At 58.3% G+C, this 25,573-nt stretch overlaps 5 protein-coding genes across 5 annotated transcripts; all 5 read right to left on the bottom strand.

Annotated features, from left to right (window-relative positions):
- Positions 1 to 549: 549 nt before the first annotated feature.
- LOC142604183 (uncharacterized) lies at positions 550 to 3,836 on the bottom strand. Its single transcript, XM_075769032.1, has 5 exons — positions 3,800 to 3,836; positions 3,513 to 3,652; positions 2,696 to 2,857; positions 2,424 to 2,513; positions 550 to 2,061 (listed from the first exon to the last, which is right to left on the bottom strand). Exons 2-5 carry the CDS (start codon positions 3,606 to 3,608, stop codon positions 550 to 552), a joined length of 1,860 nt encoding a protein of 619 aa, XP_075625147.1. The 5' UTR covers positions 3,609 to 3,652; positions 3,800 to 3,836.
- A 2,203-nt stretch (positions 3,837 to 6,039) lies between these two features.
- LOC142604182 (uncharacterized) lies at positions 6,040 to 9,326 on the bottom strand. The gene is made up of 5 exons (XM_075769031.1): positions 9,290 to 9,326; positions 9,003 to 9,142; positions 8,186 to 8,347; positions 7,914 to 8,003; positions 6,040 to 7,551 (listed from the first exon to the last, which is right to left on the bottom strand). The coding sequence occupies exons 2-5, from the start codon at positions 9,096 to 9,098 to the stop codon at positions 6,040 to 6,042; spliced, it is 1,860 nt and encodes a 619-aa protein (XP_075625146.1). The 5' UTR covers positions 9,099 to 9,142; positions 9,290 to 9,326.
- Positions 9,327 to 11,529: 2,203 nt separating this feature from the next.
- On the bottom strand, positions 11,530 to 14,816 carry LOC142604181 (uncharacterized). The gene is made up of 5 exons (XM_075769030.1): positions 14,780 to 14,816; positions 14,493 to 14,632; positions 13,676 to 13,837; positions 13,404 to 13,493; positions 11,530 to 13,041 (listed from the first exon to the last, which is right to left on the bottom strand). Exons 2-5 carry the CDS (start codon positions 14,586 to 14,588, stop codon positions 11,530 to 11,532), a joined length of 1,860 nt encoding a protein of 619 aa, XP_075625145.1. The 5' UTR covers positions 14,589 to 14,632; positions 14,780 to 14,816.
- A 2,203-nt stretch (positions 14,817 to 17,019) lies between these two features.
- LOC142604180 (uncharacterized) lies at positions 17,020 to 20,330 on the bottom strand. Its single transcript, XM_075769029.1, has 5 exons — positions 20,270 to 20,330; positions 19,983 to 20,122; positions 19,166 to 19,327; positions 18,894 to 18,983; positions 17,020 to 18,531 (listed from the first exon to the last, which is right to left on the bottom strand). The coding sequence occupies exons 2-5, from the start codon at positions 20,076 to 20,078 to the stop codon at positions 17,020 to 17,022; spliced, it is 1,860 nt and encodes a 619-aa protein (XP_075625144.1). The 5' UTR covers positions 20,079 to 20,122; positions 20,270 to 20,330.
- A 3,549-nt stretch (positions 20,331 to 23,879) lies between these two features.
- LOC142604179 (fibrous sheath-interacting protein 2-like) lies at positions 23,880 to 25,573 on the bottom strand. Its single transcript, XM_075769028.1, has 4 exons — positions 25,478 to 25,573; positions 24,661 to 24,822; positions 24,389 to 24,478; positions 23,880 to 24,026 (listed from the first exon to the last, which is right to left on the bottom strand). Exons 1-4 carry the CDS (start codon positions 25,571 to 25,573, stop codon positions 23,880 to 23,882), a joined length of 495 nt encoding a protein of 164 aa, XP_075625143.1.

Genomic DNA, 25,573 nt, shown 5'->3' with positions numbered 1-25,573 from the left:
ACTCCACTGACTTTCTCACCCTTTCTCCTCCTCTTACGCAGCTCCGACCTCTCCAGCCGGTCTTGAGGGATAAAGAGGATAAAAGGCGTTTCCCAGGGCATAAAGAAAGGCAGAGGGAGGGCTCTGGGTGGCACAGAAAGGCACATGGAGGGCCGAGGCAGGTACCCAAAGGCACGGAAAAGGCTGGGGCTGGGCACTGAAAGGCACCCGAGGGGCCCTGAGCCACACAACAAGGCACAAGGAGGGTCCTAGGATGCACGCAAAGAGAAATGCGGGGCCTTTGGAAGCAAGAAAAAGCAAAGGGGAACCCCTCGGTTGCCCCAAAGGCCCGTGGAGGATCGAGGGGACGTGTAAAAGCAGAGGTGCCTTGAGGAGGCACAGTATGGCCGGGCTCGAATGAAGCTAAGCACAAGCCAGCACTTGGGAGTAAACTCTTTATTGCCAGCACAAGGCTGCAAAGTCTGTGGTTGCTGCCTGCTGCAGCTGCCCAGGGGCTCTGCGCCTCTCTTGCCGCACACCTCCTCAGGACAGCGTCCACAAGCCTCCCAGCTAACGCCCTCGTTTCTGACACGGGCAGCTGGGGCTCGCCTCAGGGAAGGGCTTCGCGTGCGCTGATCTGCGCCGAGCTCCTGTCTGGGCAGGGGGCTTCGGCCCCGCCGGAGGGACGGGCTGTCTGGAAAGCTGTGGGCCCGTGGAGGGGAGGGCGTCCTCAGCGGGATAGCTCCCCTTTCCGTCGCGTGGCGTGGGCGGTTTTGCAACGCGCCTTCCCCAGTTCAGCTCAGGGGTCAGCGCAGGCCCCGGTTGACAGATCCGCTCTAGTACGGAGTCAATGATCCGACTTGCCGTGGTCCTTATAGCCAAAGTCCGGGCTAAGGCTGTTGGCTTTGGCTTTGTTTCCCTCTCTAACTTCTTCTCCGCCGTTCCAAGAACCTCAGGGACCGTGGTTCTGGCATAGGCAGGCTGTTCTGCAGGGCGCTGCTGATTTCTGGAGACGGCGTTTGGGACGCTCTTCCTGGCAGTCGTGCGACTCGGTCGCGAGACAGCAGCGGCGCTTGTATTTGGCTGTGGTTGTAAGGCGGGACGCTTTGCTGCCTTGCTCGCTTCCAGGCTCTGCCCTTCAGATGCTCTGGGGAGTGCTTCTCCTGCTTCCATGGCCTGCCTTGAGAAAGGCCTCTGGAATGGCTGCGGCCCTCCGTTGGAGCAAATTCCCTCGAGAAGCTCCATGATTTTGGAATATTTGCAGCTAAATTCTCGTTCAAATAGAGAAGCTACAAAGCAGTCCAAGGTGGAGCAAATACTGTCAACAATTCTTCTGGGGAGGTCGTCAAGGCAGGCCTGTGCAGGTGCTCTGTGGGAAGCTGCTCTTTCAGCTTGCCCTGGTTTCTCTTCCTTGCATTTGCCTGCTCGGGTGGCTCCTCTGGCAACAGGCTGCTCCTTCCACCTGGTTGCCAGCCCTGGCTCAGATGCTTTGGACCTGCTGGATGCCAAACGCTTCCCCACGCCCTCCAGCACGGTCGCTACAAGCTCTTTGCCCACCACTACTATTTCCTGCCAGCGATTCCGGGGAGAAGTCTCCGAAGGCTCTGCTCTTCTGGCGCTGCCACGCAGTCTTCCTCGGATCTCCAGGGCAACTCTCCTTAAGATGGAGATCGACTCATCCCGAGGACCCTTCACCACCTCCAACACTTGGTGCACCACAGTCTCAACCACCTCTTCAAGCTGCTGGGCATCTGCGGCACGTTGTTGTTCAGACGCAGCTGTGAACATGCTGCCTGCCGCGACGTATGGCTTCCTCTTGGAGTCAGCGTCACTGCTAACCCTCCTGGGCAGCTTGGCACCTTCCTGTCCCAGCTCAGGTTGGGAGGAGGTTTGGCTCTCGTCCACAGCTGCTTTCACTCTGCTGCAACACCCCGACTTCAGGGAGCTCCTTCTGCTCTTGGGTGGAGGTGGGCAAGATGGTTTGCGAGGCTGCAGCGGCCGCTGTCCCGGGCACGCAGCGTCGCTCTCTCCCAGCAGTTTGGGGGCATCCTTTGGTTTGGCCACGTGTGGCCGAAGCCTTTCCTGAAAGGTGACACCAGGTTGTGGCTCGCTGTTGCCTGGACAAGCGCTCACACCCCTGCGTGCTGAGGCTTCACGCGGGCCCAGGCCAGCGCTCTGCTTCAGCCGCATGACGAGGGCAGAAGAGAAGGGCTTCCCTCAGGATTCTGCCTGCTTGCACGCGACCTTCCTGCCTGTGCCCACGCCAGCACCCTGCGCTAGCTCAGCTCCGAGCGGGCTAGTACTTTCGCTGCCACAGTGCCCGGCCCACCAGCACAGCCCTCTCCTCCTCCGCACTGACCGCCTCCCTGAGATGCAGCAAGTCAAGCCCCAGCTCTCGGCACCGTGCCGCTGACAGGTGTCCGCCAGCACTCCGCTTTGCCTACCTTTTCTTGCCTGGCCATTTTCTCTGCCTCCAGCTTGAGCCTGGTCAGATACTGCCTGTACTCATTGAACTCCTTCAGGGTGCAAACCACCTGTGGAGAGACGAGGGGAGAAATCACCCGAGCACTGTCAAGCCAGCTACGCAGACTGCCTTCGCCAAAAGAGCCCGAACCCAGCGGGAGGGGAGCTGCTGCTCCGCGTACGCTGCCTCTGTGCTCGGGGAACCCTGTGAGGAGGGAACCGTTTTCCCCAGCCCAGCGACGCCCAAACCTACTTTGCCATCGCTGGTGACGTAACCCCCTTTCTTCAGCCTCTGGAGGTTGTCTTTGCGTTTGTAGTACGCCTGCAGATGCGGGTCATGGAGGCTGTTGTACTCTGCGCTCATTAGGCGACAGTAGGGATCTCCCAGGTCAAAATAGCCTGAGGGCCGGTGAAGCTGTAAGAGAGATGGTCCAGAGTATGAACGGGGCAGGAGAGAGCAGCAGGGACCAACGCGCTTCCAAGCTCCTCACGCACGCAGGATGGCCTTTTCAAACCTCCCCGCTACAGGCTAATTCCTGGCTTACGTCCCAGCCAGAGGAAAGACCTCTCTACTTCAGAGACTCTCCAGCGGAGAAGAAACCAACCCTGTGCCCACATCCTCTCTCTGGTGCCTATCGACTGCTGCTGTGGGAACACAAGGAGCTGTTTACGGCAGGGGTGCGAGGGTTGTGCCCAGTGCTGCACCTCTAAGGAGCTAAGCTGAAATGTCGCCTACAGCCACGTCTCGCCCTCTGGCAATTCACTCTGCTTGCCAAATGGGATTGCGCTCCCCTGAGGTGCCAAGCGGTCCTTGTGGAAAGGCAAAGGTGGTTGGAAGACCTGACACCAACACTCTTCTCCATCCAGCTCTGAGCAGCCTGGAGCACCGCTATGGGCAAGTCCTCCTTTCTCTGGGCACCATGGAGCCAGGAGTTTCCCTCGACTCCCCAGTCCGGTGCGACGGAAGGGCTGCAGCTCCCGCTGTAGAGCGGGTGGCCACAAGGCCTTCTCTGCACGACGGGGACCCCGTCCAAGAAGAGAGCTTGTCTACCCTTCTCTACTTCCTTTACCTTTTCCCCCAGCTTTGCCCTGCTGAAGACAGGCTTGGAGCCGGGCACCACAGGGATCTTGACCCCGAGGGGGAGGTCCAGCAGCTCAGGCTCCATCAGCCCAGTAGCTCCTTCTCCCACTGCTGTCTTCTGTGCCCGACCTAGGAAGACAAGAGACACTCAGGCGCTGGCTCAAGAAGCTCCTGCACGGCAGCTGCAAGAAAGGGCATGTGCCCGGGCCCCAGAGCAGGCCCCCCGCCATGTCCCAGGCTCCCCGGCTGAGCCCTCTCCATCGGCCCGCTGCTCACCTCTCTCCTCTTTCCCAGTGCACTCAGCAGTGCGTCCGCCTTTCCGACGCCAGCAGTGAGCCAGTGCTCCACGGCTCCTTCCAAGAGCTCCTCAGGAGCTGCGACCCTGTGCTGACTCCTCTTGCTCGAGAGGCACCCAGCTGCGGTCACGTCAGCCGGTCTCGCAGCGAGCAGCTATATAGAGCAGTTGCGCATTGTTGCATCGTCGTGTGGCCGCATTGTCACATCACTGCGTTGCTGGCCGCCGCCCAGCTGCTGTCCAGCGGCCCGTGTGGGGGCCCTGCCTGGAGGCCCCTTTGGACAGGCCTGTGGGCCCCCCGCTCTTACTGACCCGGCTTTGAGAGCTCATCTCCACAGACGCCTTCCCACCGCAACTCTTGCGTGGTTCGGTCAAGCAAAGCAGGCATGCTTGCCAAGCGGAAAGAAACACGAGGAACTGCCACACCAAAGGCGCTCGGCTCTGGCTCGGGTTTACCCCCTTTTCCTTTTCAGACCTCTCCCCTGTCCCGGGAAAAGCTGCCTCAAGTCGGGGACTTGCACTGAATTGGATTTTCGGCCCAGCGCTCTCAACATCTATGTGCGCTGATCTGCGCTGTGCTCCTGTCTGGGCAGGGGGTTTCTGCCCCACCGGAGAGACGGGCTGTCTGGAAAGCTGTGGGCCCGTGGAGGGGAGGGCGTCCTCAGCGGGATAGCTCCCCGTTCTGTCGCGTGGTGGTTTTCTCCCCAGGACGATGCCGATTGATAGCTTTGGTCAGAGAACTTCCCCACTGCACACATGGAGGAGCATCTGACCTAGAAAATCAAGTCTCTCAATCAGGGGTGCCACTGGCTTCACCCAAGCAACTGGGTTGACAAGTCACTAAAGGATGTCTGATATGTGGGAACGCTACGTAAGAAGAAGCTCCAATGGAAAGGTGGCTTTGAAGACAAGTGCCAGAGAACTTGACTAACAGCAACCTCACCTGTACAAGGGGGCTGCTGTCAGAAGGACCCAGACCAAGCTGGCTGAAAGTGGCAAAGTTGCCACAAAATTGTCCATAACTCAGCTAATAAATACGCATTGGGGGTGCTTGCACGGTGGGGTCACGTAAACAAATACTCAGAAGTAAACGATACAAGTAAACAAGAGAGATCATGGCCAAAGCCAACAGGTTATGTAAATTTTAAACATGAACACCTGAGTAGACTTAAAATTGTATGTAAGGAATCCAGAGTGCACGACGAGGTCCTTTTTGGGCTCCCAGGTGAGAGACACATTGATTGCTGTCAGTAGAAGTGGTTTTAGCTAGGGTGTACTTCCACTCCCTTCTTTCTGGTAGCCATGCACAACACGGAAGAAAATGGGAGCAAATCAATTTGTCTAACACTCTTATTCACAGATTCACAGACTGGTAGGGGTTGGAAGGGTCACGTAAAGGATCACTTAAAGCGTGTTGCACAGGTTTGCGTGCAGGCGGGTTTTGATTCTCTCCAGAGGAGGAGACTCCACAACCTCTCTGGGAAACCTGTTCCAGTGCTTGGTCACCCTCTAAGGGAAGAAGTTTTTCCTCCTATTCAGATGGGACTGCCTGTGTTCCAGTTTCGACTGACTTTCTACCCCATTCTCCTTCTTTTTTCTCATTTTCACCCAGCATTGTGCTGTGGCAGACCAGCTTAGTGACACAGTCCTGGCTGCTGCTGTGCTCCATGCTACTCCACTGACTTTCTCACCCTTTCTCCTCCTCTTACGCAGCTCCGACCTCTCCAGCCGGTCTTGAGGGATAAAGAGGATAAAAGGCGTTTCCCAGGGCATAAAGAAAGGCAGAGGGAGGGCTCTGGGTGGCACAGAAAGGCACATGGAGGGCCGAGGCAGGTACCCAAAGGCACGGAAAAGGCTGGGGCTGGGCACTGAAAGGCACCCGAGGGGCCCTGAGCCACACAACAAGGCACAAGGAGGGTCCTAGGATGCACGCAAAGAGAAATGCGGGGCCTTTGGAAGCAAGAAAAAGCAAAGGGGAACCCCTCCGTTGCCCCAAAGGCCCGTGGAGGATCGAGGGGACGTGTAAAAGCAGAGGTGCCTTGAGGAGGCACAGTATGGCCGGGCTCGAATGAAGCTAAGCACAAGCCAGCACTTGGGAGTAAACTCTTTATTGCCAGCACAAGGCTGCAAAGTCTGTGGTTGCTGCCTGCTGCAGCTGCCCAGGGGCTCTGCGCCTCTCTTGCCGCACACCTCCTCAGGACAGCGTCCACAAGCCTCCCAGCTAACGCCCTCGTTTCTGACACGGGCAGCTGGGGCTCGCCTCAGGGAAGGGCTTCGCGTGCGCTGATCTGCGCCGAGCTCCTGTCTGGGCAGGGGGCTTCGGCCCCGCCGGAGGGACGGGCTGTCTGGAAAGCTGTGGGCCCGTGGAGGGGAGGGCGTCCTCAGCGGGATAGCTCCCCTTTCCGTCGCGTGGCGTGGGCGGTTTTGCAACGCGCCTTCCCCAGTTCAGCTCAGGGGTCAGCGCAGGCCCCGGTTGACAGATCCGCTCTAGTACGGAGTCAATGATCCGACTTGCCGTGGTCCTTATAGCCAAAGTCCGGGCTAAGGCTGTTGGCTTTGGCTTTGTTTCCCTCTCTAACTTCTTCTCCGCCGTTCCAAGAACCTCAGGGACCGTGGTTCTGGCATAGGCAGGCTGTTCTGCAGGGCGCTGCTGATTTCTGGAGACGGCGTTTGGGACGCTCTTCCTGGCAGTCGTGCGACTCGGTCGCGAGACAGCAGCGGCGCTTGTATTTGGCAGTGGTTGTAAGGCGGGACGCTTTGCTGCCTTGCTCGCTTCCAGGCTCTGCCCTTCAGATGCTCTGGGGAGTGCTTCTCCTGCTTCCATGGCCTGCCTTGAGAAAGGCCTCTGGAATGGCTGCGGCCCTCCGTTGGAGCAAATTCCCTCGAGAAGCTCCATGATTTTGGAATATTTGCAGCTAAATTCTCGTTCAAATAGAGAAGCTACAAAGCAGTCCAAGGTGGAGCAAATACTGTCAACAATTCTTCTGGGGAGGTCGTCAAGGCAGGCCTGTGCAGGTGCTCTGTGGGAAGCTGCTCTTTCAGCTTGCCCTGGTTTCTCTTCCTTGCATTTGCCTGCTCGGGTGGCTCCTCTGGCAACAGGCTGCTCCTTCCACCTGGTTGCCAGCGCTGGCTCAGATGCTTTGGACCTGCTGGATGCCAAACGCTTCCCCACGCCCTCCAGCACGGTCGCTACAAGCTCTTTGCCCACCACTACTATTTCCTGCCAGCGATTCCGGGGAGAAGTCTCCGAAGGCTCTGCTCTTCTGGCGCTGCCACGCAGTCTTCCTCGGATCTCCAGGGCAACTCTCCTTAAGATGGAGATCGACTCATCCCGAGGACCCTTCACCACCTCCAACACTTGGTGCACCACAGTCTCAACCACCTCTTCAAGCTGCTGGGCATCTGCGGCACGTTGTTGTTCAGACGCAGCTGTGAACATGCTGCCTGCCGCGACGTATGGCTTCCTCTTGGAGTCAGCGTCACTGCTAACCCTCCTGGGCAGCTTGGCACCTTCCTGTCCCAGCTCAGGTTGGGAGGAGGTTTGGCTCTCGTCCACAGCTGCTTTCGCTCTGCTGCAACACCCCGACTTCAGGGAGCTCCTTCTGCTCTTGGGTGGAGGTGGGCAAGATGGTTTGCGAGGCTGCAGCGGCCGCTGTCCCGGGCACGCAGCGTCGCTCTCTCCCAGCAGTTTGGGGGCATCCTTTGGTTTGGCCACGTGTGGCCGAAGCCTTTCCTGAAAGGTGACACCAGGTTGTGGCTCGCTGTTGCCTGGACAAGCGCTCACACCCCTGCGTGCTGAGGCTTCACGCGGGCCCAGGCCAGCGCTCTGCTTCAGCCGCATGACGAGGGCAGAAGAGAAGGGCTTCCCTCAGGATTCTGCCTGCTTGCACGCGACCTTCCTGCCTGTGCCCACGCCAGCACCCTGCGCTAGCTCAGCTCCGAGCGGGCTAGTACTTTCGCTGCCACAGTGCCCGGCCCACCAGCACAGCCCTCTCCTCCTCCGCACTGACCGCCTCCCTGAGATGCAGCAAGTCAAGCCCCAGCTCTCGGCACCGTGCCGCTGACAGGTGTCCGCCAGCACTCCGCTTTGCCTACCTTTTCTTGCCTGGCCATTTTCTCTGCCTCCAGCTTGAGCCTGGTCAGATACTGCCTGTACTCATTGAACTCCTTCAGGGTGCAAACCACCTGTGGAGAGACGAGGGGAGAGATCACCCGAGCACTGTCAAGCCAGCTACGCAGACTGCCTTCGCCAAAAGAGCCCAAACCCAGCGGGAGGGGAGCTGCTGCTCCGCGTACGCTGCCTCTGTGCTCGGGGAACCCTGTGAGGAGGGAACCGTTTTCCCCAGCCCAGCGACGCCCAAACCTACTTTGCCATCGCTGGTGACGTAACCCCCTTTCTTCAGCCTCTGGAGGTTGTCTTTGCGTTTGTAGTACGCCTGCAGATGCGGGTCATGGAGGCTGTTGTACTCTGCGCTCATTAGGCGACAGTAGGGATCTCCCAGGTCAAAATAGCCTGAGGGCCGGTGAAGCTGTAAGAGAGATGGTCCAGAGTATGAACGGGGCAGGAGAGAGCAGCAGGGACCAACGCGCTTCCAAGCTCCTCACGCACGCAGGATGGCCTTTTCAAACCTCCCCGCTACAGGCTAATTCCTGGCTTACGTCCCAGCCAGAGGAAAGACCTCTCTACTTCAGAGACTCTCCAGCGGAGAAGAAACCAACCCTGTGCCCACATCCTCTCTCTGGTGCCTATCGACTGCTGCTGTGGGAACACAAGGAGCTGTTTACGGCAGGGGTGCGAGGGTTGTGCCCAGTGCTGCACCTCTAAGGAGCTAAGCTGAAATGTCGCCTACAGCCACGTCTCGCCCTCTGGCAATTCACTCTGCTTGCCAAATGGGATTGCGCTCCCCTGAGGTGCCAAGCGGTCCTTGTGGAAAGGCAAAGGTGGTTGGAAGACCTGACACCAACACTCTTCTCCATCCAGCTCTGAGCAGCCTGGAGCACCGCTACGGGCAAGTCCTCCTTTCTCTGGGCACCATGGAGCCAGGAGTTTCCCTCGACTCCCCAGTCCGGTGCGACGGAAGGGCTGCAGCTCCCGCTGTAGAGCGGGTGGCCACAAGGCCTTCTCTGCACGACGGGGACCCCGTCCAAGAAGAGAGCTTGTCTACCCTTCTCTACTTCCTTTACCTTTTCCCCCAGCTTTGCCCTGCTGAAGACAGGCTTGGAGCCGGGCACCACAGGGATCTTGACCCCGAGGGGGAGGTCCAGCAGCTCAGGCTCCATCAGCCCAGTAGCTCCTTCTCCCACTGCTGTCTTCTGTGCCCGACCTAGGAAGACAAGAGACACTCAGGCGCTGGCTCAAGAAGCTCCTGCACGGCAGCTGCAAGAAAGGGCATGTGCCCGGGCCCCAGAGCAGGCCCCCCGCCATGTCCCAGGCTCCCCGGCTGAGCCCTCTCCATCGGCCCGCTGCTCACCTCTCTCCTCTTTCCCAGTGCACTCAGCAGTGCGTCCGCCTTTCCGACGCCAGCAGTGAGCCAGTGCTCCACGGCTCCTTCCAAGAGCTCCTCAGGAGCTGCGACCCTGTGCTGACTCCTCTTGCTCGAGAGGCACCCAGCTGCGGTCACGTCAGCCGGTCTCGCAGCGAGCAGCTATATAGAGCAGTTGCGCATTGTTGCATCGTCGTGTGGCCGCATTGTCACATCACTGCGTTGCTGGCCGCCGCCCAGCTGCTGTCCAGCGGCCCGTGTGGGGGCCCTGCCTGGAGGCCCCTTTGGACAGGCCTGTGGGCCCCCCGCTCTTACTGACCCGGCTTTGAGAGCTCATCTCCACAGACGCCTTCCCACCGCAACTCTTGCGTGGTTCGGTCAAGCAAAGCAGGCATGCTTGCCAAGCGGAAAGAAACACGAGGAACTGCCACACCAAAGGCGCTCGGCTCTGGCTCGGGTTTACCCCCTTTTCCTTTTCAGACCTCTCCCCTGTCCCGGGAAAAGCTGCCTCAAGTCGGGGACTTGCACTGAATTGGATTTTCGGCCCAGCGCTCTCAACATCTATGTGCGCTGATCTGCGCTGTGCTCCTGTCTGGGCAGGGGGTTTCTGCCCCACCGGAGAGACGGGCTGTCTGGAAAGCTGTGGGCCCGTGGAGGGGAGGGCGTCCTCAGCGGGATAGCTCCCCGTTCTGTCGCGTGGTGGTTTTCTCCCCAGGACGATGCCGATTGATAGCTTTGGTCAGAGAACTTCCCCACTGCACACATGGAGGAGCATCTGACCTAGAAAATCAAGTCTCTCAATCAGGGGTGCCACTGGCTTCACCCAAGCAACTGGGTTGACAAGTCACTAAAGGATGTCTGATATGTGGGAACGCTACGTAAGAAGAAGCTCCAATGGAAAGGTGGCTTTGAAGACAAGTGCCAGAGAACTTGACTAACAGCAACCTCACCTGTACAAGGGGGCTGCTGTCAGAAGGACCCAGACCAAGCTGGCTGAAAGTGGCAAAGTTGCCACAAAATTGTCCATAACTCAGCTAATAAATACGCATTGGGGGTGCTTGCACGGTGGGGTCACGTAAACAAATACTCAGAAGTAAACGATACAAGTAAACAAGAGAGATCATGGCCAAAGCCAAGAGGTTATGTAAATTTTAAACATGAACACCTGAGTAGACTTAAAATTGTATGTAAGGAATCCAGAGTGCACGACGAGGTCCTTTTTGGGCTCCCAGGTGAGAGACACATTGATTGCTGTCAGTAGAAGTGGTTTTAGCTAGGGTGTACTTCCACTCCCTTCTTTCTGGTAGCCATGCACAACACGGAAGAAAATGGGAGCAAATCAATTTGTCTAACACTCTTATTCACAGATTCACAGACTGGTAGGGGTTGGAAGGGTCACGTAAAGGATCACTTAAAGCGTGTTGCACAGGTTTGCGTGCAGGCGGGTTTTGATTCTCTCCAGAGGAGGAGACTCCACAACCTCTCTGGGAAACCTGTTCCAGTGCTTGGTCACCCTCTAAGGGAAGAAGTTTTTCCTCCTATTCAGATGGGACTGCCTGTGTTCCAGTTTCGACTGACTTTCTACCCCATTCTCCTTCTTTTTTCTCATTTTCACCCAGCATTGTGCTGTGGCAGACCAGCTTAGTGACACAGTCCTGGCTGCTGCTGTGCTCCATGCTACTCCACTGACTTTCTCACCCTTTCTCCTCCTCTTACGCAGCTCCGACCTCTCCAGCCGGTCTTGAGGGATAAAGAGGATAAAAGGCGTTTCCCAGGGCATAAAGAAAGGCAGAGGGAGGGCTCTGGGTGGCACAGAAAGGCACATGGAGGGCCGAGGCAGGTACCCAAAGGCACGGAAAAGGCTGGGGCTGGGCACTGAAAGGCACCCGAGGGGCCCTGAGCCACACAACAAGGCACAAGGAGGGTCCTAGGATGCACGCAAAGAGAAATGCGGGGCCTTTGGAAGCAAGAAAAAGCAAAGGGGAACCCCTCCGTTGCCCCAAAGGCCCGTGGAGGATCGAGGGGACGTGTAAAAGCAGAGGTGCCTTGAGGAGGCACAGTATGGCCGGGCTCGAATGAAGCTAAGCACAAGCCAGCACTTGGGAGTAAACTCTTTATTGCCAGCACAAGGCTGCAAAGTCTGTGGTTGCTGCCTGCTGCAGCTGCCCAGGGGCTCTGCGCCTCTCTTGCCGCACACCTCCTCAGGACAGCGTCCACAAGCCTCCCAGCTAACGCCCTCCTTTCTGACACGGGCAGCTGGGGCTCGCCTCAGGGAAGGGCTTCGCGTGCGCTGATCTGCGCCGAGCTCCTGTCTGGGCAGGGGGCTTCGGCCCCGCCGGAGGGACGGGCTGTCTGGAAAGCTGTGGGCCCGTGGAGGGGAGGGCGTCCTCAGCGGGATAGCTCCCCTTTCCGTCGCGTGGCGTGGGCGGTTTTGCAACGCGCCTTCCCCAGTTCAGCTCAGGGGTCAGCGCAGGCCCCGGTTGACAGATCCGCTCTAGTACGGAGTCAATGATCCGACTTGCCGTGGTCCTTATAGCCAAAGTCCGGGCTAAGGCTGTTGGCTTTGGCTTTGTTTCCCTCTCTAACTTCTTCTCCGCCGTTCCAAGAACCTCAGGGACCGTGGTTCTGGCATAGGCAGGCTGTTCTGCAGGGCGCTGCTGATTTCTGGAGACGGCGTTTGGGACGCTCTTCCTGGCAGTCGTGCGACTCGGTCGCGAGACAGCAGCGGCGCTTGTATTTGGCAGTGGTTGTAAGGCGGGACGCTTTGCTGCCTTGCTCGCTTCCAGGCTCTGCCCTTCAGATGCTCTGGGGAGTGCTTCTCCTGCTTCCATGCCCTGCCTTGAGAAAGGCCTCTGGAATGGCTGCGGCCCTCCGTTGGAGCAAATTCCCTCGAGAAGCTCCATGATTTTGGAATATTTGCAGCTAAATTCTCGTTCAAATAGAGAAGCTACAAAGCAGTCCAAGGTGGAGCAAATACTGTCAACAATTCTTCTGGGGAGGTCGTCAAGGCAGGCCTGTGCAGGTGCTCTGTGGGAAGCTGCTCTTTCAGCTTGCCCTGGTTTCTCTTCCTTGCATTTGCCTGCTCGGGTGGCTCCTCTGGCAACAGGCTGCTCCTTCCACCTGGTTGCCAGCGCTGGCTCAGATGCTTTGGACCTGCTGGATGCCAAACGCTTCCCCACGCCCTCCAGCACGGTCGCTACAAGCTCTTTGCCCACCACTACTATTTCCTGCCAGCGATTCCGGGGAGAAGTCTCCGAAGGCTCTGCTCTTCTGGCGCTGCCACGCAGTCTTCCTCGGATCTCCAGGGCAACTCTCCTTAAGATGGAGATCGACTCATCCCGAGGACCCTTCACCACCTCCAACACTTGGTGCACCACAGTCTCAACCACCTCTTCAAGCTGCTGGGCATCTGCGGCACGTTGTTGTTCAGACGCAGCTGTGAACATGCTGCCTGCCGCGACGTATGGCTTCCTCTTGGAGTCAGCATCACTGCTAACCCTCCTGGGCAGCTTGGCACCTTCCTGTCCCAGCTCAGGTTGGGAGGAGGTTTGGCTCTCGTCCACAGCTGCTTTCGCTCTGCTGCAACACCCCGACTTCAGGGAGCTCCTTCTGCTCTTGGGTGGAGGTGGGCAAGATGGTTTGCGAGGCTGCAGCGGCCGCTGTCCCGGGCACGCAGCGTCGCTCTCTCCCAGCAGTTTGGGGGCATCCTTTGGTTTGGCCACGTGTGGCCGAAGCCTTTCCTGAAAGGTGACACCAGGTTGTGGCTCGCTGTTGCCTGGACAAGCGCTCACACCCCTGCGTGCTGAGGCTTCACGCGGGCCCAGGCCAGCGCTCTGCTTCAGCCGCATGACGAGGGCAGAAGAGAAGGGCTTCCCTCAGGATTCTGCCTGCTTGCACGCGACCTTCCTGCCTGTGCCCACGCCAGCACCCTGCGCTAGCTCAGCTCCGAGCGGGCTAGTACTTTCGCTGCCACAGTGCCCGGCCCACCAGCACAGCCCTCTCCTCCTCCGCACTGACCGCCTCCCTGAGATGCAGCAAGTCAAGCCCCAGCTCTCGGCACCGTGCCGCTGACAGGTGTCCGCCAGCACTCCGCTTTGCCTACCTTTTCTTGCCTGGCCATTTTCTCTGCCTCCAGCTTGAGCCTGGTCAGATACTGCCTGTACTCATTGAACTCCTTCAGGGTGCAAACCACCTGTGGAGAGACGAGGGGAGAGATCACCCGAGCACTGTCAAGCCAGCTACGCAGACTGCCTTCGCCAAAAGAGCCCGAACCCAGCGGGAGGGGAGCTGCTGCTCCGCGTACGCTGCCTCTGTGCTCGGGGAACCCTGTGAGGAGGGAACCGTTTTCCCCAGCCCAGCGACGCCCAAACCTACTTTGCCATCGCTGGTGACGTAACCCCCTTTCTTCAGCCTCTGGAGGTTGTCTTTGCGTTTGTAGTACGCCTGCAGATGCGGGTCATGGAGGCTGTTGTACTCTGCGCTCATTAGGCGACAGTAGGGATCTCCCAGGTCAAAATAGCCTGAGGGCCGGTGAAGCTGTAAGAGAGATGGTCCAGAGTATGAACGGGGCAGGAGAGAGCAGCAGGGACCAACGCGCTTCCAAGCTCCTCACGCACGCAGGATGGCCTTTTCGAACCTCCCCGCTACAGGCTAATTCCTGGCTTACGTCCCAGCCAGAGGAAAGACCTCTCTACTTCAGAGACTCTCCAGCGGAGAAGAAACCAACCCTGTGCCCACATCCTCTCTCTGGTGCCTATCGACTGCTGCTGTGGGAACACAAGGAGCTGTTTACGGCAGGGGTGCGAGGGTTGTGCCCAGTGCTGCACCTCTAAGGAGCTAAGCTGAAATGTCGCCTACAGCCACGTCTCGCCCTCTGGCAATTCACTCTGCTTGCCAAATGGGATTGCGCTCCCCTGAGGTGCCAAGCGGTCCTTGTGGAAAGGCAAAGGTGGTTGGAAGACCTGACACCAACACTCTTCTCCATCCAGCTCTGAGCAGCCTGGAGCACCGCTATGGGCAAGTCCTCCTTTCTCTGGGCACCATGGAGCCAGGAGTTTCCCTCGACTCCCCAGTCCGGTGCGACGGAAGGGCTGCAGCTCCCGCTGTAGAGCGGGTGGCCACAAGGCCTTCTCTGCACGACGGGGACCCCGTCCAAGAAGAGAGCTTGTCTACCCTTCTCTACTTCCTTTACCTTTTCCCCCAGCTTTGCCCTGCTGAAGACAGGCTTGGAGCCGGGCACCACAGGGATCTTGACCCCGAGGGGGAGGTCCAGCAGCTCAGGCTCCATCAGCCCAGTAGCTCCTTCTCCCACTGCTGTCTTCTGTGCCCGACCTAGGAAGACAAGAGACACTCAGGCGCTGGCTCAAGAAGCTCCTGCATGGCAGCTGCAAGAAAGGGCATGTGCCCGGGCCCCAGAGCAGGCCCCCCGCCATGTCCCAGGCTCCCCGGCTGAGCCCTCTCCATCGGCCCGCTGCTCACCTCTCTCCTCTTTCCCAGTGCACTCAGCAGTGCGTCCGCCTTTCCGACGCCAGCAGTGAGCCAGTGCTCCACGGCTCCTTCCAAGAGCTCCTCAGGAGCTGCGACCCTGTGCTGACTCCTCTTGCTCGAGAGGCACCCAGCTGCGGTCACGTCAGCCGGTCTCGCAGCGAGCAGCTATATAGAGCAGTTGCGCATTGTTGCATCGTCGTGTGGCCGCATTGTCACATCACTGCGTTGCTGGCCGCCGCCCAGCTGCTGTCCAGCGGCCCGTGTGGGGGCCCTGCCTGGAGGCCCCTTTGGACAGGCCTGTGGGCCCCCCGCTCTTACTGACCCGGCTTTGAGAGCTCATCTCCACAGACGCCTTCCCACCGCAACTCTTGCGTGGTTCGGTCAAGCAAAGCAGGCATGCTTGCCAAGCGGAAAGAAACACGAGGAACTGCCACACCAAAGGCGCTCGGCTCTGGCTCGGGTTTACCCCCTTTTCCTTTTCAGACCTCTCCCCTGTCCCGGGAAAAGCTGCCTCAAGTCGGGGACTTGCACTGAATTGGATTTTCGGCCCAGCGCTCTCAACATCTATGTGCGCTGATCTGCGCTGTGCTCCTGTCTGGGCAGGGGGTTTCTGCCCCACCGGAGAGACGGGCTGTCTGGAAAGCTGTGGGCCCGTGGAGGGGAGGGCGTCCTCAGCGGGATAGCTCCCCGTTCTGTCGCGTGGTGGTTTTCTCCCCAGGACGATGCCGATTGATAGCTTTGGTCAGAGAACTTCCCCACTGCACACATGGAGGAGCATCTGACCTAGAAAATCAAGTCTCTCAATCAGGGGTGCCACTGGCTTCACCCAAGCAACTGGGTTGACAAGTCACTAAAGGATGTCTGATATGTGGGAACGCTACGTAAGAAGAAGCTCCAATGGAAAGGTGGCTTTGAAGACAAGTGCCAGAGAACTTGACTAACAGCAACCTCACCTGTACAAGGGGGCTGCTGTCAGAAGGACCCAGACCAAGCTGGCTGAAAGTGGCAAAGTTGCCACAAAATTGTCCATAACTCAGCTAATAAATACGCATTGGGGGTGCTTGCACGGTGGGGTCACGTAAACAAATACTCAGAAGTAAACGATACAAGTAAACAAGAGAGATCATGGCCAAAGCCAACAGGTTATGTAAATTTTAAACATGAACACCTGAGTAGACTTAAAATTGTATGTAAGGAATCCAGAGTGCACGACGAGGTCCTTTTTGGGCTCCCAGGTGAGAGACACATTGATTGCTGTCAGTAGAAGTGGTTTTAGCTAGGGTGTACTTCCACTCCCTTCTTTCTGGTAGCCATGCACAACACGGAAGAAAATGGGAGCAAATCAATTTGTCTAACACTCTTATTCACAGATTCACAGACTGGTAGGGGTTGGAAGGGTCATGTAAAGGATCACTTAAAGCGTGTTGCACAGGTTTGCGTGCAGGCGGGTTTTGATTCTCTCCAGAGGAGGAGACTCCACAACCTCTCTGGGAAACCTGTTCCAGTGCTTGGTCACCCTCTAAGGGAAGAAGTTTTTCCTCCTATTCAGATGGGACTGCCTGTGTTCCAGTTTCGACTGACTTTCTACCCCATTCTCCTTCTTTTTTCTCATTTTCACCCAGCATTGTGCTGTGGCAGACCAGCTTAGTGACACAGTCCTGGCTGCTGCTGTGCTCCATGCTACTCCACTGACTTTCTCACCCTTTCTCCTCCTCTTACGCAGCTCCGACCTCTCCAGCCGGTCTTGAGGGATAAAGAGGATAAAAGGCGTTTCCCAGGGCATAAAGAAAGGCAGAGGGAGGGCTCTGGGTGGCACAGAAAGGCACATGGAGGGCCGAGGCAGGTACCCAAAGGCACGGAAAAGGCTGGGGCTGGGCACTGAAAGGCACCCGAGGGGCCCTGAGCCACACAACAAGGCACAAGGAGGGTCCTAGGATGCACGCAAAGAGAAATGCGGGGCCTTTGGAAGCAAGAAAAAGCAAAGGGGAACCCCTCCGTTGCCCCAAAGGCCCGTGGAGGATCGAGGGGACGTGTAAAAGCAGAGGTGCCTTGAGGAGGCACAGTATGGCCGGGCTCGAATGAAGCTAAGCACAAGCCAGCACTTGGGAGTAAACTCTTTATTGCCAGCACAAGGCTGCAAAGTCTGTGGTTGCTGCCTGCTGCAGCTGCCCAGGGGCTCTGCGCCTCTCTTGCCGCACACCTCCTCAGGACAGCGTCCACAAGCCTCCCAGCTAACGCCCTCGTTTCTGACACGGGCAGCTGGGGCTCGCCTCAGGGAAGGGCTTCGCGTGCGCTGATCTGCGCCGAGCTCCTGTCTGGGCAGGGGGCTTCGGCCCCGCCGGAGGGACGGGCTGTCTGGAAAGCTGTGGGCCCGTGGAGGGGAGGGCGTCCTCAGCGGGATAGCTCCCCTTTCCGTCGCGTGGCGTGGGCGGTTTTGCAACGCGCCTTCCCCAGTTCAGCTCAGGGGTCAGCGCAGGCCCCGGTTGACAGATCCGCTCTAGTACGGAGTCAATGATCCGACTTGCCGTGGTCCTTATAGCCAAAGTCCGGGCTAAGGCTGTTGGCTTTGGCTTTGTTTCCCTCTCTAACTTCTTCTCCGCCGTTCCAAGAACCTCAGGGACCGTGGTTCTGGCATAGGCAGGCTGTTCTGCAGGGCGCTGCTGATTTCTGGAGACGGCGTTTGGGACGCTCTTCCTGGCAGTCGTGCGACTCGGTCGCGAGACAGCAGCGGCGCTTGTATTTGGCAGTGGTTGTAAGGCGGGACGCTTTGCTGCCTTGCTCGCTTCCAGGCTCTGCCCTTCAGATGCTCTGGGGAGTGCTTCTCCTGCTTCCATGGCCTGCCTTGAGAAAGGCCTCTGGAATGGCTGCGGCCCTCCGTTGGAGCAAATTCCCTCGAGAAGCTCCATGATTTTGGAATATTTGCAGCTAAATTCTCGTTCAAATAGAGAAGCTACAAAGCAGTCCAAGGTGGAGCAAATACTGTCAACAATTCTTCTGGGGAGGTCGTCAAGGCAGGCCTGTGCAGGTGCTCTGTGGGAAGCTGCTCTTTCAGCTTGCCCTGGTTTCTCTTCCTTGCATTTGCCTGCTCGGGTGGCTCCTCTGGCAACAGGCTGCTCCTTCCACCTGGTTGCCAGCGCTGGCTCAGATGCTTTGGACCTGCTGGATGCCAAACGCTTCCCCACGCCCTCCAGCACGGTCGCTACAAGCTCTTTGCCCACCACTACTATTTCCTGCCAGCGATTCCGGGGAGAAGTCTCCGAAGGCTCTGCTCTTCTGGCGCTGCCACGCAGTCTTCCTCGGATCTCCAGGGCAACTCTCCTTAAGATGGAGATCGACTCATCCCGAGGACCCTTCACCACCTCCAACACTTGGTGCACCACAGTCTCAACCACCTCTTCAAGCTGCTGGGCATCTGCGGCACGTTGTTGTTCAGACGCAGCTGTGAACATGCTGCCTGCCGCGACGTATGGCTTCCTCTTGGAGTCAGCGTCACTGCTAACCCTCCTGGGCAGCTTGGCACCTTCCTGTCCCAGCTCAGGTTGGGAGGAGGTTTGGCTCTCGTCCACAGCTGCTTTCGCTCTGCTGCAACACCCCGACTTCAGGGAGCTCCTTCTGCTCTTGGGTGGAGGTGGGCAAGATGGTTTGCGAGGCTGCAGCGGCCGCTGTCCCGGGCACGCAGCGTCGCTCTCTCCCAGCAGTTTGGGGGCATCCTTTGGTTTGGCCACGTGTGGCCGAAGCCTTTCCTGAAAGGTGACACCAGGTTGTGGCTCGCTGTTGCCTGGACAAGCGCTCACACCCCTGCGTGCTGAGGCTTCACGCGGGCCCAGGCCAGCGCTCTGCTTCAGCCGCATGACGAGGGCAGAAGAGAAGGGCTTCCCTCAGGATTCTGCCTGCTTGCACGCGACCTTCCTGCCTGTGCCCACGCCAGCACCCTGCGCTAGCTCAGCTCCGAGCGGGCTAGTACTTTCGCTGCCACAGTGCCCGGCCCACCAGCACAGCCCTCTCCTCCTCCGCACTGACCGCCTCCCTGAGATGCAGCAAGTCAAGCCCCAGCTCTCGGCACCGTGCCGCTGACAGGTGTCCGCCAGCACTCCGCTTTGCCTACCTTTTCTTGCCTGGCCATTTTCTCTGCCTCCAGCTTGAGCCTGGTCAGATACTGCCTGTACTCATTGAACTCCTTCAGGGTGCAAACCACCTGTGGAGAGACGAGGGGAGAGATCACCCGAGCACTGTCAAGCCAGCTACGCAGACTGCCTTCGCCAAAAGAGCCCAAACCCAGCGGGAGGGGAGCTGCTGCTCCGCGTACGCTGCCTCTGTGCTCGGGGAACCCTGTGAGGAGGGAACCGTTTTCCCCAGCCCAGCGACGCCCAAACCTACTTTGCCATCGCTGGTGACGTAACCCCCTTTCTTCAGCCTCTGGAGGTTGTCTTTGCGTTTGTAGTACGCCTGCAGATGCGGGTCATGGAGGCTGTTGTACTCTGCGCTCATTAGGCGACAGTAGGGATCTCCCAGGTCAAAATAGCCTGAGGGCCGGTGAAGCTGTAAGAGAGATGGTCCAGAGTATGAACGGGGCAGGAGAGAGCAGCAGGGACCAACGCGCTTCCAAGCTCCTCACGCACGCAGGATGGCCTTTTCAAACCTCCCCGCTACAGGCTAATTCCTGGCTTACGTCCCAGCCAGAGGAAAGACCTCTCTACTTCAGAGACTCTCCAGCGGAGAAGAAACCAACCCTGTGCCCACATCCTCTCTCTGGTGCCTATCGACTGCTGCTGTGGGAACACAAGGAGCTGTTTACGGCAGGGGTGCGAGGGTTGTGCCCAGTGCTGCACCTCTAAGGAGCTAAGCTGAAATGTCGCCTACAGCCACGTCTCGCCCTCTGGCAATTCACTCTGCTTGCCAAATGGGATTGCGCTCCCCTGAGGTGCCAAGCGGTCCTTGTGGAAAGGCAAAGGTGGTTGGAAGACCTGACACCAACACTCTTCTCCATCCAGCTCTGAGCAGCCTGGAGCACCGCTACGGGCAAGTCCTCCTTTCTCTGGGCACCATGGAGCCAGGAGTTTCCCTCGACTCCCCAGTCCGGTGCGACGGAAGGGCTGCAGCTCCCGCTGTAGAGCGGGTGGCCACAAGGCCTTCTCTGCACGACGGGGACCCCGTCCAAGAAGAGAGCTTGTCTACCCTTCTCTACTTCCTTTACCTTTTCCCCCAGCTTTGCCCTGCTGAAGACAGGCTTGGAGCCGGGCACCACAGGGATCTTGACCCCGAGGGGGAGGTCCAGCAGCTCAGGCTCCATCAGCCCAGTAGCTCCTTCTCCCACTGCTGTCTTCTGTGCCCGACCTAGGAAGACAAGAGACACTCAGGCGCTGGCTCAAGAAGCTCCTGCACGGCAGCTGCAAGAAAGGGCATGTGCCCGGGCCCCAGAGCAGGCCCCCCGCCATGTCCCAGGCTCCCCGGCTGAGCCCTCTCCATCGGCCCGCTGCTCACCTCTCTCCTCTTTCCCAGTGCACTCAGCAGTGCGTCCGCCTTTCCGACGCCAGCAGTGAGCCAGTGCTCCACGGCTCCTTCCAAGAGCTCCTCAGGAGCTGCGACCCTGTGCTGACTCCTCTTGCTCGAGAGGCACCCAGCTGCGGTCACGTCAGCCGGTCTCGCAGCGAGCAGCTATATAGAGCAGTTGCGCATTGTTGCATCGTCGTGTGGCCGCATTGTCACATCACTGCGTTGCTGGCCGCCGCCCAGCTGCTGTCCAGCGGCCCGTGTGGGGGCCCTGCCTGGAGGCCCCTTTGGACAGGCCTGTGGGCCCCCCGCTCTTACTGACCCGGCTTTGAGAGCTCATCTCCACAGACGCCTTCCCACCGCAACTCTTGCGTGGTTCGGTCAAGCAAAGCAGGCATGCTTGCCAAGCGGAAAGAAACACGAGGAACTGCCACACCAAAGGCGCTCGGCTCTGGCTCGGGTTTACCCCCTTTTCCTTTTCAGACCTCTCCCCTGTCCCGGGAAAAGCTGCCTCAAGTCGGGGACTTGCACTGAATTGGATTTTCGGCCCAGCGCTCTCAACATCTATGTGCGCTGATCTGCGCTGTGCTCCTGTCCTGGGCAGGGGGTTTCTGCCCCACCGGAGAGACGGGCTGTCTGGAAAGCTGTGGGCCCGTGGAGGGGAGGGCGTCCTCAGCGGGATAGCTCCCCGTTCTGTCGCGTGGTGGTTTTCTCCCCAGGACGATGCCGATTGATAGCTTTGGTCAGAGAACTTCCCCACTGCACACATGGAGGAGCATCTGACCTAGAAAATCAAGTCTCTCAATCAGGGGTGCCACTGGCTTCACCCAAGCAACTGGGTTGACAAGTCACTAAAGGATGTCTGATATGTGGGAACGCTACGTAAGAAGAAGCTCCAATGGAAAGGTGGCTTTGAAGACAAGTGCCAGAGAACTTGACTAACAGCAACCTCACCTGTACAAGGGGGCTGCTGTCAGAAGGACCCAGACCAAGCTGGCTGAAAGTGGCAAAGTTGCCACAAAATTGTCCATAACTCAGCTAATAAATACGCATTGGGGGTGCTTGCACGGTGGGGTCACGTAAACAAATACTCAGAAGTAAACGATACAAGTAAACAAGAGAGATCATGGCCAAAGCCAACAGGTTATGTAAATTTTAAACATGAACACCTGAGTAGACTTAAAATTGTATGTAAGGAATCCAGAGTGCACGACGAGGTCCTTTTTGGGCTCCCAGGTGAGAGACACATTGATTGCTGTCAGTAGAAGTGGTTTTAGCTAGGGTGTACTTCCACTCCCTTCTTTCTGGTAGCCATGCACAACACGGAAGAAAATGGGAGCAAATCAATTTGTCTAACACTCTTATTCACAGATTCACAGACTGGTAGGGGTTGGAAGGGTCACGTAAAGGATCACTTAAAGCGTGTTGCACAGGTTTGCGTGCAGGCGGGTTTTGATTCTCTCCAGAGGAGGAGACTCCACAACCTCTCTGGGAAACCTGTTCCAGTGCTTGGTCACCCTCTAAGGGAAGAAGTTTTTCCTCCTATTCAGATGGGACTGCCTGTGTTCCAGTTTCGACTGACTTTCTACCCCATTCTCCTTCTTTTTTCTCATTTTCACCCAGCATTGTGCTGTGGCAGACCAGCTTAGTGACACAGTCCTGGCTGCTGCTGTGCTCCATGCTACTCCACTGACTTTCTCACCCTTTCTCCTCCTCTTACGCAGCTCCGACCTCTCCAGCCGGTCTTGAGGGATAAAGAGGATAAAAGGCGTTTCCCAGGGCATAAAGAAAGGCAGAGGGAGGGCTCTGGGTGGCACAGAAAGGCACATGGAGGGCCGAGGCAGGTACCCAAAGGCACGGAAAAGGCTGGGGCTGGGCACTGAAAGGCACCCGAGGGGCCCTGAGCCACACAACAAGGCACAAGGAGGGTCCTAGGATGCACGCAAAGAGAAATGCGGGGCCTTTGGAAGCAAGAAAAAGCAAAGGGGAACCCCTCAGGTTGCCCCAAAGGCCCGTGGAGGATCGAGGGGACGTGTAAAAGCAGAGGTGCCTTGAGGAGGCACAGTATGGCCGGGCTCGAATGAAGCTAAGCACAAGCCAGCACTTGGGAGTAAACTCTTTATTGCCAGCACAAGGCTGCAAAGTCTGTGGTTGCTGCCTGCTGCAGCTGCCCAGGGGCTCTGCGCCTCTCTTGCCGCACACCTCCTCAGGACAGCGTCCACAAGCCTCCCAGCTAACGCCCTCCTTTCTGACACGGGCAGCTGGGGCTCGCCTCAGGGAAGGGCTTCGCGTGCGCTGATCTGCGCCGAGCTCCTGTCTGGGCAGGGGGCTTCGGCCCCGCCGGAGGGACGGGCTGTCTGGAAAGCTGTGGGCCCGTGGAGGGGAGGGCGTCCTCAGCGGGATAGCTCCCCTTTCCGTCGCGTGGCGTGGGCGGTTTTGCAACGCGCCTTCCCCAGTTCAGCTCAGGGGTCAGCGCAGGCCCCGGTTGACAGATCCGCTCTAGTACGGAGTCAATGATCCGACTTGCCGTGGTCCTTATAGCCAAAGTCCGGGCTAAGGCTGTTGGCTTTGGCTTTGTTTCCCTCTCTAACTTCTTCTCCGCCGTTCCAAGAACCTCAGGGACCGTGGTTCTGGCATAGGCAGGCTGTTCTGCAGGGCGCTGCTGATTTCTGGAGACGGCGTTTGGGACGCTCTTCCTGGCAGTCGTGCGACTCGGTCGCGAGACAGCAGCGGCGCTTGTATTTGGCAGTGGTTGTAAGGCGGGACGCTTTGCTGCCTTGCTCGCTTCCAGGCTCTGCCCTTCAGATGCTCTGGGGAGTGCTTCTCCTGCTTCCATGCCCTGCCTTGAGAAAGGCCTCTGGAATGGCTGCGGCCCTCCGTTGGAGCAAATTCCCTCGAGAAGCTCCATGATTTTGGAATATTTGCAGCTAAATTCTCGTTCAAATAGAGAAGCTACAAAGCAGTCCAAGGTGGAGCAAATACTGTCAACAATTCTTCTGGGGAGGTCGTCAAGGCAGGCCTGTGCAGGTGCTCTGTGGGAAGCTGCTCTTTCAGCTTGCCCTGGTTTCTCTTCCTTGCATTTGCCTGCTCGGGTGGCTCCTCTGGCAACAGGCTGCTCCTTCCACCTGGTTGCCAGCCCTGGCTCAGATGCTTTGGACCTGCTGGATGCCAAACGCTTCCCCACGCCCTCCAGCACGGTCGCTACAAGCTCTTTGCCCACCACTACTATTTCCTGCCAGCGATTCCGGGGAGAAGTCTCCGAAGGCTCTGCTCTTCTGGCGCTGCCACGCAGTCTTCCTCGGATCTCCAGGGCAACTCTCCTTAAGATGGAGATCGACTCATCCCGAGGACCCTTCACCACCTCCAACACTTGGTGCACCACAGTCTCAACCACCTCTTCAAGCTGCTGGGCATCTGCGGCACGTTGTTGTTCAGACGCAGCTGTGAACATGCTGCCTGCCGCGACGTATGGCTTCCTCTTGAGTCAGCATCACTGCTAACCCTCCTGGGCAGCTTGGCACCTTCCTGTCCCAGCTCAGGTTGGGAGGAGGTTTGGCTCTCGTCCACAGCTGCTTTCCCGCTCTGCTGCAACACCCCGACTTCAGGGAGCTCCTTCTGCTCTTGGGTGGAGGTGGGCAAGATGGTTTGCGAGGCTGCAGCGGCCGCTGTCCCGGGCACGCAGCGTCGCTCTCTCTCCCAGCAGTTTGGGGGCATCCTTTGGTTTGGCCACGTGTGGCCGAAGCCTTTCCTGAAAGGTGACACCAGGTTGTGGCTCGCTGTTGCCTGGACAAGCGCTCACACCCCTGCGTGCTGAGGCTTCACGCGGGCCCAGGCCAGCGCTCTGCTTCAGCCGCATGACGAGGGCAGAAGAGAAGGGCTTCCCGCAGGATTCTGCCTGCTTGCACGCGACCTTCCTGCCTGTGCCCACGCCAGCACCCTGCGCTAGCTCAGCTCCGAGCGGGCTAGTACTTTCGCTGCCACAGTGCCCGGCCCACCAGCACAGCCCTCTCCTCCTCCGCACTGACCGCCTCCCTGAGATGCAGCAAGTCAAGCCCCAGCTCTCGGCACCGTGCCGCTGACAGGTGTCCGCCAGCACTCCGCTTTGCCTACCTTTTCTTGCCTGGCCATTTTCTCTGCCTCCAGCTTGAGCCTGGTCAGATACTGCCTGTACTCATTGAACTCCTTCAGGGTGCAAACCACCTGTGGAGAGACGAGGGGAGAGATCACCCGAGCACTGTCAAGCCAGCTACGCAGACTGCCTTCGCCAAAAGAGCCCGAACCCAGCGGGAGGGGAGCTGCTGCTCCGCGTACGCTGCCTCTGTGCTCGGGGAACCCTGTGAGGAGGGAACCGTTTTCCCCAGCCCAGCGACGCCCAAACCTACTTTGCCATCGCTGGTGACGTAACCCCCTTTCTTCAGCCTCTGGAGGTTGTCTTTGCGTTTGTAGTACGCCTGCAGATGCGGGTCATGGAGGCTGTTGTACTCTGCGCTCATTAGGCGACAGTAGGGATCTCCCAGGTCAAAATAGCCTGAGGGCCGGTGAAGCTGTAAGAGAGATGGTCCAGAGTATGAACGGGGCAGGAGAGAGCAGCAGGGACCAACGCGCTTCCAAGCTCCTCACGCACGCAGGATGGCCTTTTCGAACCTCCCCGCTACAGGCTAATTCCTGGCTTACGTCCCAGCCAGAGGAAAGACCTCTCTACTTCAGAGACTCTCCAGCAGAGAAGAAACCAACCCTGTGCCCACATCCTCTCTCTGGTGCCTATCGACTGCTGCTGTGGGAACACAAGGAGCTGTTTACGGCAGGGGTGCGAGGGTTGTGCCCAGTGCTGCACCTCTAAGGAGCTAAGCTGAAATGTCGCCTACAGCCACGTCTCGCCCTCTGGCAATTCACTCTGCTTGCCAAATGGGATTGCGCTCCCTGAGGTGCCAAGCGGTCCTTGTGGAAAGGCAAAGGTGGTTGGAAGACCTGACACCAACACTCTTCTCCATCCAGCTCTGAGCAGCCTGGAGCACCGCTATGGGCAAGTCCTCCTTTCTCTGGGCACCATGGAGCCAGGAGTTTCCCTCGACTCCCCAGTCCCGGTGCGACGGAAGGGCTGCAGCTCCCGCTGTAGAGCGGGTGGCCACAAGGCCTTCTCTGCACGACGGGGACCCCGTCCAAGAAGAGAGCTTGTCTACCCTTCTCTACTTCCTTTACCTTTTCCCCCAGCTTTGCCCTGCTGAAGACAGGCTTGGAGCCGGGCACCACAGGGATCTTGACCCCGAGGGGGAGGTCCAGCAGCTCAGGCTCCAT

Source organism: Balearica regulorum, chromosome 16 (genome assembly GCF_011004875.1).
Source record: "Balearica regulorum gibbericeps isolate bBalReg1 chromosome 16, bBalReg1.pri, whole genome shotgun sequence".
NCBI lineage: Eukaryota > Metazoa > Chordata > Aves > Gruiformes > Gruidae > Balearica > Balearica regulorum.
The sequence above is the reverse complement of the archived record's forward strand: the minus strand, read 5'-3'. Positions and strand labels throughout refer to the sequence as shown.